At 39.6% G+C, this 12,797-nt stretch overlaps 1 protein-coding gene across 2 annotated transcripts in view; it reads left to right on the forward strand.

Moving 5' to 3' along the window:
• The window catches only part of cpeb3 (cytoplasmic polyadenylation element binding protein 3), a 214,335-nt gene that overhangs the window by 95,039 nt on the left and 106,499 nt on the right, over positions 1-12,797 (forward strand). For both annotated transcript variants that reach the window (XM_055162839.1, XM_055162838.1), the window contains one exon: positions 8,065-8,232. In XM_055162839.1, the coding sequence (XP_055018814.1) occupies positions 8,065-8,232 (168 nt within the window). The remainder of the gene's footprint in view (positions 1-8,064; positions 8,233-12,797) is intronic.

A 12,797-nucleotide genomic window follows, 5' to 3' on the forward strand; every position in this document is an offset into this window, starting at 1 on the left:
AGCCAAGAACTGTCCGAGTCGTCCCGATTTTTCACTAATGGATCATGAAGAGCGGCCAGTAATAAACACTGTTGGGCAAGTTACTTTGAAACTGTAATGTGTTATTTATTACCTATTACTGTCATTTCAAAGTAATTCGTTACATTACAATATTACTGCATTTAAAATGTAAGGCATTACATTACTATTGCATTACTTTAAGTTACTCTCACCAAAATAACTTTTGCGCTGTATATGGACTGAACCAGGACTAAACCAGGTCTAAACCAGGTAAACCAGACTAAACCAGGACTAAACCAGGTAAACCAGGACTAAACCAGGTCTAAACCAGGACTAAACAGGGACTAAACCAGGTCTAAACCAGGTCTAAACCAGGACTAAACCAGACTAAACCAGACTAACCAGGACTAAACCAGAAGTGAACTAGGACTAAAACAGGACTCACTGTAGGGACGGGCTTGAAGGTGACGCAGGAGAAAGGAGCGGCTTTGCTCCGCACCTCATGGAGGTAAGAGCGGCTGTCACCCGATCGCTCTTTATGGACCCTGCTGCTCGGGCTCGCGGCCCTGATTTCAGCAACTATTTGCAGGTACCTGAGCCGGTGCAAGAGTCTGTTACAGCGCGTAACTTCTACCTTCCTTCAGCGTGTCCAGAAGTCCAACTTTTTGTGTGATGGTTTGCATCTTCCTCTGTCTTTTGGGTGCGAGCGCAGGAGCCTTTGTCGGTGCAGAACGTTTCGTCGACGTTGTGGGTTTCGTCAGGGAGAAAACTTACAACCGTACAACACTTCAGAATCACACTGCTAGAGACTGAACATGTATTTAAATTTGGCAGCTGAACACATTCTGTACTGTACAGGAGACAGGAGTCCCTTGGCCAGTCAGGACGCAGCGGGAGGAACACAATACGTGTTCATACAATGTAAAAAAAACAGGGCATGCAAAATTGCACACAAAAAAAAAAAAAATCAAAAAATCTGCGAAACAGCGAGACCGCGAAAAGTGAACTGCGATAGAGGGAAGGACGAGTGTAAACCAGGTCTAAACCAGAACTGACCCAGGTCTAAACCAGGTCTAAACCAGGTCTAAACCAGGTCTAAACAGTGTGGAGTTCTTTGTCAGTCCTTTCGCCCGCGGTTACCTGAAGGTCTATGAGGAGCATCTCCGGCGTTTCACCGCTGCTGATATCGAGGTGATTTTAGCGAATTTGTATGAAGAAAAACCCACCACTTCAATCCAGGTTAAAAAACATTGTAACGCGCGTTACTCACATTTGTACCGAGTAAAATATTACTATTTTTCCCCCTGTAATGCCTTACATTACTGCGTTACAGCAAAAAGTAATGCATTACTGTAATTCGTTACTTTTATAACGCGTTACTCCCAACACTGGTAATAAAGAGGGGAATATATTATCATTTGTTTAGGTAAAATACAGAAAATCGAGCTTGAAAATCAGCAAAAAATAAATGTCCCTCAGGTTTCACGCTCTTTTCAGTATTTATTTATTCACCTTATTTCAGAAGTTGAATTGCCTTCATCATTTGAGGCTTTAAATAGAAAGACTCTTTAAAAATCTGTAAACAAAAACTTTCTAAATGTTGATATTGGAGGCGGCTGGAGGCAAAAGTGAATCGAAACGTCATGGGATTTCAATGGGAAAACTGGAATTAACTTCAGAATATCCCAAATTATGAAAAATCAAGTCAAATTTGGCAAATGAAAACCACTCAGACACACGTGAGTGAGACCAGAGCCCAGTTTAAAAACATTTACAACTCAGTTTTACATGATTTGTTTATCTGACAAGAGATTTTGATGAAGATTAAGTATTTTTGACGAAGGAAAGCTCCAGATTTTGAGGCTTTACTGGACAAATCCTTACAGAAAACTTGAATCCACAACAGATATATTACACATTTCACCATTATTATACTTTTAGTGAAGCTCAAATTCTATTTTGAGGTTAGAAAACTGTATTTTTTCCATCTTTTTCCTTCTTAACAGAGAAGCAAAGTAACTAATATCTATACCCAGTGTTGGGAAGGTGACTTTTAAAATGTAATCCCCTACAGATTACAGATTACATAAACCAAAATGTAGTTTGTAACATAATCCATTAAATTACTTAAAGTGAGTAATGTAATCTGATTACTTTGGATTACTTGATTTGTTGTAGAGAAGCAAAGATGAGGAAATCTTCACATAAGATGTTTTGTCTGATAAAAGAAAATAAAAGGGCTTTACTGAACCAAATTAAAAATATTATTGATAGAAGAGAAGGAGCCACGGTCCACACAGCAGGATTTAGTCCTGTTAAATCCTGTTTTAGACCTGGTTTAGTCCTGGTTTAGTCCTGGTTTAGTCCTGGTTTAGTCCTGGTTTAGTCCTGTTAGTCCTGTTTAGTCCTGGTTTAGTCCTCCTGGTTTAGACCTGGTTTAGTCCTGGTTTTTAGACCTGGTTTAGACCTGGTTTAGACCTGGTTTAGACCTGGTTTAGACCTGGTTTAATGGTTTAGTGGTTTAGACCTGGTTTACCTGAGAAAAAAAAGAAAAAAAGAAAAAAAAAAAAAGGGGGGATATAGCCCCAAATGTGAAAACAGGAAAATACCACCATGTAATCCATTTATTTCAACAAAGTAACTGTAATCCAATTACCACTCACTGAAACAGTAACTGTAACTGAATACAGTTACTCATCATTTGTACTCTGATTACTTAACTCTGGTACTTGTAATCTGTTACTCCCCAACACTGTTTATACCTTGGAAATTCAAACTTGTTGTTTATTTTTTGTTATAATGTCACAAAACCATCAGGATTTAGCTGCTGCTCTTCAGTTAATCACTGGAAATATTATTTCCATGTAAACCTGAGGGAGAATATTTTAATTCCGAACTATTTAATTCAGAAAAATGTATTTGGAATTAAAAAACATCATGTAAACGTGGCCATTGTCATATTTTAACTCCAAAATTTTTCCCACATTCTCACTGAAACGAATGAAACGCCAACTCAAGAAAGCGTCGGTTTAGGAGCATTTAGAGACAAAAGTTAAGATGAATAATAAGAATAAATAAGATGAAAACCAAACAATCCATGTGTGTTCCAGTTTTTGATTATTTTTTTTTTAATTTTAGCAGATAAAATTGGACATGAAAAATAGTAATCTGTGTATCATTCATTTGTTTTTCAAAATAAAATATAAAATAAGAAAACGAAAAAACAACTGTTTTCTTGATTATTTGTCTCCAAAACCAAAATGAAAAAATGGATCATGATTTGTTTTTTCAGGTTTTCATTTTGTGTTTAAATGAAAAATGGAAAAAAACGGATAACGGCCGTTTCCCGTTTATGTGACTGAAACTGCGGACTTTTGCTGGACTTTTGCTGGACTTTTGCCGGACTTTTGCATACGGACTGAACCAGGACTAAAACGGGACTAAACCAGGACTAAAACGTTTTCAGTCCCGGCCTGGTTCTGGTCTCAATCCCGGGATGGTCCCTGTCTGGACCCGATCTCAATCACGGCCTGGTCCTCGTCTGGTCCCAGCGCAAGTCCTGGTCCTGTTCCTGGTCTCAGTCCTGGTCTCAGGCCTGGTCCAGTTCCTGGTCTCAGTCCTGGTCTCAGGCCTAGTTCTCAGTCCTGGTCTCAGGCCTGGTCCCAGTTCCTGGTCTCAGTTCTGGTCTGGTCCCGGTCTCAGTCCTGGTCTCAGTCCTGGTCTCAGGGTCCTGGGTCTCCAGTTCCTGGTCTCAGTCCTGGTCTCAGTCCTGGTCTCAGTCACGGTCCTGGTCCTGAGTCTGGTCCCGGTCTTGTCTAGCCTCAGTCTCTCTCAGGCCTCAGTCCCAGTCTCATTTCTGGTCCTGGACCCGGGTTCAGTCTTGGTCTGGTCCCGGTCTAAGTCCTGGTCTCAGTCCGGTCTGGTCGGACCTGGTTTAGTCCTGGTTCAGCCCATTATTCATTTAAACACAAAATCAAAAACAGAAAAAAACTAATCATTATCTGTTTTTTTCATTTTGGTTTTGGACACAAATAATGAAAAAAATAGTTGTTTTTTTCGTTTTCTTATTTTTGTTTTTATTTTGAAAAACGAACAAACGATACACGGATTAATCGTTTTCAGAGCCTTTTTTGCTTAACTTACAAATTATGGCACAAAAAATAATAATTGCAGCCAAATAATACAGCCGATTTGAGAGTTTTTTTGTAACTAAAAAGCAATTTCTGAATTCCAAAACCAAAATGATTGTTCCTGTTACGTCTTCATTCAGTCGCATTGTTGCCTGCCGCTTTCAACACCCTAATTTTTATTTTTTTTCATATTTCTGCGTCAGAGCGTTGCAAATGGCTCGACTTTATTACCATTTTAAGAATACATAAAAGGTTTCTGTTCTGTCGTTCAGAGCTCGGTTGTTCAAATCAGAATGTTTCTTGAAAAGTGTGGCTCTGACTCAGGAGTGACTCACGGTTAAACGGCAGAAATGTGTCACTTCAGATTTGTCCTCTGAAAAAACTGCGTCGTCATGGCCATAGAGACCACAGAGACACGGCGGCGGTGCGTTTGTGGTTTGGGGTTTGGCGAAGTTTTACGGGGAATATTTGAGCTGCGATGGTGAATGACGAGACAGAATCGGTGGACAGAGGAGAAAAGAGTTCATAGATTGTAAAAGGGTCGAGATCGAGACCCGTCCGGGATCACAGGGTCTCGTGACAAGGACAAAAGCGAGACCTCTGAGGGTCGAGATCGAGACAAGACCGAGACTTTTAAAGGCCCATCGAGATCAAATCGAGGCCATTTTTGTAAGAGATCGAGACAAGACCGAGAGTTTAAAGGTCGAGATCGAGACAAGACCAAGAGTTTTAAAGGTCAAGCCTGAGACAAGACCGAAACACTGCCCATGAAGACCAAATGAGACCATCTCTGTAAGAGACCGAGACTTTTAAAGGCCAAGACCAAGACCATGGCGCATTGAGACCAAACCAAGACCATCTTTGTAAGAGACTGAGACAAGACCAAGACCTTTAAAGGCCCATCGAGATCAAACTGAGGCCATGTTTGTACGAGACCGAGACAAGACCGAGACTTTTAAAGGTCAAGACCGAGACCATGGCGCATTGAGACCAAACTAAGACCATCTTTGTAAGAGACTGAGACAAGACTGAGATGTTTAAAGGCCGAGACCGAGACAAGACCAAGACCACTGCCCATCAAGGACAAATCGAGACCATCTTTGTAAGAGACTGAGACTTTTAAAGGCCAAGACCGAGACCATGGCACATTGAGACCAAACTAAGACCATCTTTGTAAGAGACCGAGACAAGGGACATTGTCTCAAGACAAGACAAGACCTTTAAAGGCCCTTCAAGATCAAACAGAGACAATGTTTGTAAGAGGACGAGACAAGAACGAGACCTTTAAAGGTCAAGACCGAAACAAGACTGAGACCATGGCCCATTGAGACCAAATCAAAACCATCTTTGTAAGAGACCAAGACAAGAACCAAGACTATGACCTATCAACGCCAAATTCAGGCCATCTTTGCAATTTTCGACATTTATTTGTATTTTACAGATTTTTTGACACATTTATATCAGCGTTTTTATAAATCGATCTCCTTTTTATCACTTGTCGAGACTGAGATAAGACCAAGTCCAAGCTCCTTCAAGACTGAGACAAGACCGAGGTCAAACACTTTCAAGACCGAGACAAGACTGAGTCCACGCTCCTTCAGGCCTGAGACAAGATCGAGTCCAAACACCTTCAAAACAAGACCAAGTCCAGGCTCTGCAAAAACTCAAATCTAGTCATGTTAAGATGACTTGAATTAACAGAGTTTAATCGTGACTTGAGTAAATTTCGCTTGACAAGTAAAATGATCTGCTAGTGGAACAAGACTTTTTGTACTACATTTAAAATAAGAAAACCAAGAACTTAAGCACTTAAAATAAAAAACTAAATCTAACGTTGCTTGAATTAAGAAAAACACACTTGGTCCATTGGAAGATCATTTTGCTTGTCAAGTTGAATCTACTAAAAGAAAGTAAAATGTTCTTAATTTAAGCCATTGTTTTTTTGCAGTGAGCGCCTTCAAAACCGAGACGCGGTTGAGTCCGAGACAAGACCAAGACCGCAAAAAGACCAGTCTCGAGTACTATGACACTACGTTACATTAAAAATTGTCACCCCTCTCTCTGTAACTGCTGCATTTTGCTCTTAAAATGTTCGTATTAACCCGCTCTACGTGATTCTGGAGTTTTTATTTTGCAACTTTGCGCGGCTCCAAATTTGCTCCTGTAACCGTAGCTTCGATGAGCTTCATTTGACTGAAACCGAACACTCCTTTAGTCCACTTCTTTATAGAATCTGTGACAGGGTTACAAGATTAATCGCAAATTAATTTCAATGCACGCAATTAATAAATGACAAAAGCTACAGTTTTTGAAGTACAATAAATTCCGAACTTTCCCTGTTAACAAACATGTTCTGAAACGCGAGTCTCGTATTAGTTTGTCAGTTCAGATTCCGGTGTTTTCTTCTGGAAAATGTGAAATGCTATTACAAAACATCAACCGCAAATCTAACTCGATTGCAACGGTTGTCAGGAAATCTTGATATTTTTCCCAAAGCGGAGAGCGCGCTGTTTTGTGAATACATGTGCGAAGGAAAACTTGACATCTGCACTTGCTTTTTATTTCTGTTTTCATCTACTTTGGTCACATTTTGGGGTTTATTGAAACAAGAGATTCAGCTACAAAGCGCTTTCATTTGTAGATTTACACTGGTTGATAAGACTCGGCTAAATAATGTGGTCCAAAGCGAAAAAAAGAAATTATTATTATTATTATTATTATTATTATTATTATTATTATTATTATTATTATTATTATTATTATTATTATTATGTGTGCTTGGAACAAAACTGAAGTATCTGGGTCTATAATTTATCAAATTTTTGTCATATAAGAAATAATCTAACGTCAAACAAAGATTTTGCCACATCTAAATTATTGCATTAGTAAAAACTCCTCTTAAATGATCTGAAACTATCTATAAAAAAAAAAAAAAAAAAAAAATCACTTAAGGTCACGTTTTGGGCTAAACCAGGACTAAAACCAGAACTAAATTAGGACTAAAACCAGGACTAAACTAGAACTAAACCAGGACTAAACCAGAACTAAACCAGCACTAAACTAGGTGTAAACCAGGTCTAAAACCAGGACTAAACCCAGACTAAACTAGGACTAAACTAGGACTAAACCAGGACTAAACCAGGACTAAACCAGGTGTAAACCAGGTCTAAAACCAGGACTAAACCCAGACTAAACTAGGACTAAACCAGGACTAAACCAGGACTAAACTAGGTGTAAACCAGGTCTAAAACCAGGACTAAACCCAGACTAAACTAGGACTAAACTAGGACTAAACCAGGTCTAAACCAGGACTAAACCAAGGACTAAACCAGGTGTAACCAGGTCTAAACCAGGTCTAAATCAGAACTAAACCAGGACTAAACCAGGTGTAAACCAGGTCTAAAACCACGACTAAACCCGGACTAACCCAGACTAAACTAGGACTAAACTAGAACTAAACCAGGACTAAACCAGGTCTAAACCAGGTCTAAACAGGACTAAAACAGGATTTAACAGGTCTAAATCCTGCTGCGTGGACGTGTCTCCTCCTCTTCTATCAATAATATTTTTTAAATACGGTTCAGTAAAGTCTGGGCTTTTTATTTTCTTTTATCAGACAAAACTTCTGATGTTTCGATTTCCTCGTCTTTGCTTCTCTACAACAAATCAAGTAATCCAAAGTATTCAGATTACATTACTCACATTAAATAATTTAATATATTACGTTACAAGATACATTTTGGTGTATGTAATCTGTAATCTGTAGGGGATTACATTTTAAAAGTCACCTTCCCAACACTGTAAACCGATATATCGAAAAGGACACTGCACACAATAATGACTTCACAGCTCTTTCTCTTTCTCTCTCTCAAATGTCACTCTGTCAAATTCTGCGAGTGGTTTATTAATAAATCCAAATTGTGTCTGTGTGCAGGTCGCTCCTGTCTGTTCCCTTTCGAGGACGGTTTCCTCGACGACGGGCACGGCGACCCCTCGTTGACCCCGGGGATGACCTCTCCGAACCGCTGTCCGAGCGGAGAGAGGCTCGAGCGCTTCTCCAGGAAAGTGTTCGTGGGAGGACTGCCCCCAGACATCGACGAAGGTGCAGACAGACATATTTTATTACCCAAAATATTCTGAAGACAAGTAGATTATTTATTTATCTGATCAAATACAGTTTTATAAGGAGTATTTACTGTACAATTCTAAGCAAGAAGGTCCTGGGTTTGACTGTGCATGTTTCCTTCAGATGGTTTCTCGATAGTCTTCCTCCTTGGGCGAGGATCACCGGAAAATGAGATAAATAAATAAATAATAATTAGTAGGGATGCAACAATAACTGAAATATCGTGATATCGTATCGTCAAAAGTCTCACAATATGGGTCCCGGTCAAGCAGAAGTAAACAACAAGGCCAAAAATTCAAGTTAATTCATCTGATATAAAAATGTATTGAACAGATACATATGTACTCTAGTTTATGAAACTGTTGACCTTTTTTCTGTTCCATTTTTGGTTCTAAAGTTCCATACGTTTTAAACAGACCATGTATGAAACATGGAACAAAAATTATTTCCCAAATTTCAAAGACCCAAAAATCATGTAAATAAATGGATGTATTTCATCATATCTTGTGTTATTCCATCTTTGAACTGTTGATGAAGGTACATGATTTTTCAAAAAAAATTTATTTAAAATTATAAAAATTTGCTTGGAAGGACTGACATATTTTATAGAAATAGTTTCCTTTCATTTTGAAGTAATATTAAAGTATTCGGAAGAAAAAAGTTGACAAATTATGTAAAATCCTGCACCTTCTACTTGTTTGCACAATTTTCCCTCCGTTACTTTTCCCTCCGTTACCATGACCTTTCTTAATAAAAAATCAGTCAAAAAGTAAAAGGTTTTTCAACCTAATCTTGTACCATATGGTAGAAAACTATATGAAGCAAATATTCAAACCAGTTTGTTAAGGATATGTAAGTGAGAACCAAGAGTTATCACTGTTTGGATTTATTGCCCAAAAAGTGCTGCATATTTCATTCCCTCCGTTACCGACATGAGTTTTTAAATTTTTTGTCAACAACTTGAAAGAATATCACAGGTTTAACTTGACCCTGTTGGAGTGTAACTCTTTCCTACATTCTGATACTTTACTTATTTCAATAGTTCCTCTAGTTTCTGAATAAGAGACATTTGAATGTCAAAAATCTGCCCCTGTTTCCCTCCGTTACCACTTGACCGGACCCAATAATATGGTGGGCTGTTACAATATATTGAATCACAAGTTCCTTTGCTTAAATACATGGTTTTATAGTAGCAACAGCTTATAAACATGGGGAAACTACATATCCCATGATTCATTTCAGCTCAGACAACATGAAGAAATATGTTTTTTACTTGAATTCTTGGGATTATGACAGTAATAATTCACACCAAAATCTTGTCAACATATTTTAAAAGCAAAAAAGTGTCCTATCTACAATAATATCAGCCTCTCCAAAATATCACAATAAATATCACACCATGAGATGTATATCGTGAAAATATTGTATCAAGAGATTTGGATATCGTTACATCCCTAATAATTAGGGATGCACTGCTCCAGAGTTTTTCACTTTTGATACAAATTTCAAAATACAAAGTATCTGCTCATTCAACACCAGCGCAGAGACTGATAACAGCAAAATCGCAGCTTCACGGACTTTAACCGTGTTATAGTTGTTTCCCCTCATCATTTACTTTCCCAAAGTTGTATTTGGAATGATTCGTGCATGTTTGAGTAGAAAGGAGAAATTCAATTTTTAAACTGGACAAAAGTTTATTTGGTCGAATACATTTTGCAGCTCATCCAAGCTGCTTCTTCAGTTCTGGTCAGACGCTGGTGGCCTGATTCATCAGTCTGACCTCGCAGCATTAGGATTCGTTCACTCGACAGTAGGCGAGTACTTTTTTATTTAACCAATCGCGGCTATTTGGTCGTGACGTATGGAACGCGCCGGACGCTCAGTGGTGTCGAAGTAATTGTCAGCACAACAGCAAACAAAGCAGAGAGTGAACACGTCTGTCAACGATCATTGTCGTTTCTGTGAGGTGAACTTGCGAATTAAAGGTGTATTTGACAAAGGACGTCCAAAGTAGGATAGCCTATGCAGTCTTCTATCGCAACTCAGGTTGGTTCAGCTCTTCACTGATTGGCCGGTGCAAACTCTACAACTACAAGCGGCTCTTGCAAACCATCTAGCGTATTCCGACTCCTGACCTAATCGCCGGAGAGAAATGAAATTGAGCGGAGGCACTAGGTGGTGTCAGCCTGACTAAGACACTGGTGGACACTTCCTTATGTCTGCCTGCAGGGAGGAGCTAACTACAATGAAACTACTCTGAAACTAACACCGTATTTCTCCTTTTGCCATGGATTCTTCCTGAATAACTGAGGGATTTTTCACATTATTTCACAATATCTGAGCAGGCTTTAATCGCTTATTTCCAAGACACCATTTTGCCGATCACCTCCTGTGTTCAATGCCACCGGTACATTCCATTGCTCTGTACTTACTGTTACTTACTTACAATTTTATTTTCTTAACTGGTGATACTCGCAGAATTCAGCAGTGAAGCGTAGTCAATTTGGTACAAATGAAAAAAGCTGCTCTCTAGTGTGATCTGCAGCGAACTTGTTTCTTTAGACCAGGGGTGTCGAACTCATTTTGGTCCGGGGGCCGTATCCAACCTACTTTGATCCCAAAGGGGCCGGATCAGAAAACTCATGTCATATAAACCCCAAAAATAACAATAAGTTCAAATATTCGTGCAGAGAAACGCAAATCTATTACAGAAATCTTTTTTAATTGATGAACTCTTTCTTATTATAATATTATAATATTATGAACAACCTGAAACTTGTCTGCAAATAGGAATAAGTCATTTTTTGAGGAAAATCCTGCACTCGGCTCCACTTTTCTCATTTTGGACATTTTTCTGATGAGGGTGTCACGGTCAACAGTCAAAACGATCGTCCTTTAAGAGCGTTTGGAAAGAGACAAGTCTTCATTTGTGCTGCTCTGGTGGGAGGGGCCACGTACAGAGACGCTGGAGACGCTGCTGTGATAAACACCACAGAAAATTAACAATGTTTTAATAGAAAATATAATTAAAATATTTTAGTAGAAAATCACCCAAGGGCCACATTAAAGGTCTTGGAGGGCCGGATCTGGCCCCCGGGCCTTATGTTTGACACCTGTGCTTTAGATGAATATTCCGATTTAAAATGAGCAAATTATAACATAAAAATCCACAGGCGTCATCGATTATAACTACAGGAGCAGACGCAAGCACAAGTTTTCTTTAAGCCAGAGAGGCCAGATGTCACAAATTGAAACCCAACTCCAGATGAGCTTTTGAAACTTTCTTGTTGTTTTAGACGTCGCCTTAGAAATGAAGTCAAATCAATGCATTTTACTGCAGCTGCGTCTCCTGAACTGTGCACCGTCCCGTTCCCCCCGCATGTAAAACCGCCGTTATTATGCATCAGAGCGGAGCAGTCGAACACATGAATTTGACATGAGCACGAATCTCTCTCAGTATCTCCGCCTCTCCTCCATCTCTGCTCCATCTCTGCCGCTGACCGCTGAACCAAGCCGCGTCCGTGCCCTCGCTGTGCTCAAATATTCATGAATTTCCACACTGGAGCTCCGGAAAGCAGACCCGCACGTTCTGTTTTAATGCAACGGTCGATCCCGTGGTGCAAATAGCTGCCGTACATGTCCTCGCGTGGCTTTTTCGGACGCGCGCGACATGAGGAGGCATCCGAGTGTGAGGAAATGGGGGAGTTAGAACGATACAGACGCGTGGACAGGACTTCTCGACGCGTAAACGGGCTCAGACGAACGGGAGATACACGGGAGAGGTGGAAAATTGTAATGCTGTAAGGCGCGGTTTTGTGTCAGCGGAAAGTTCAAGCGAAGTTGGTGAGGGCTGTGAAATAGAGAAGTTAGATTAGTTTCAGAATCCACGGGGACTGGGAGGGAGCGAGATCGAACCAGCGGTGTCCAGATTATGGCCCTGGGAGCTAAACGCGGCCCTCAGAACAATTTTTATTCGACTGTTTTCTACTAAACCAGACCAAACGAACATAGGCAGTCATTTCAAATCACAAATGTAAGTTAATCTCCCACTACGACCTCAATAAACTAATGTTTTATGAATATTGTGGTTGCATATTGTGCAGGGATGTAACAATAACTGAAATATCGTGATATCGTATCGTCAAAAGTCTCACAATAAGGCAAGGCAAGGCAAGTTTATTTGTATAGCACAATTCGTACACAAAGTAATTCAAAGTGCTTTACAGAATAAGAAATACATTAAAATCATAATAAAAACAAATCAAAACATAAATAATCATGAAGATTAAAATTAAAAAAGAGAGACATAAATTGGAGAGAAGAGTGCGGAATGAAAACCTTTCAGTCATATGCACAGTTAAACAGAAATGTTTTGAGTCTGGATTTAAACAGCGTCACAGAAGAGTCTGTCTCACATGTTCAGAAGACTGTTCCAGGTTTTAGCTGCATGAACCTGAAACGCTGACTCCCCTTGTTTAGTCGTGACTCTGGGCACCAGCAGGAGGCCGGTCCCTGAGGTCCTCAGAGTGCGAGATGGTTCA

The sequence above is a fragment of the Boleophthalmus pectinirostris genome, unplaced genomic scaffold, assembly GCF_026225935.1.
Source record: "Boleophthalmus pectinirostris isolate CB_2022bp ecotype Guang Dong unplaced genomic scaffold, ASM2622593v1 HiC_scaffold_5, whole genome shotgun sequence".
NCBI lineage: Eukaryota > Metazoa > Chordata > Actinopteri > Gobiiformes > Gobiidae > Boleophthalmus > Boleophthalmus pectinirostris.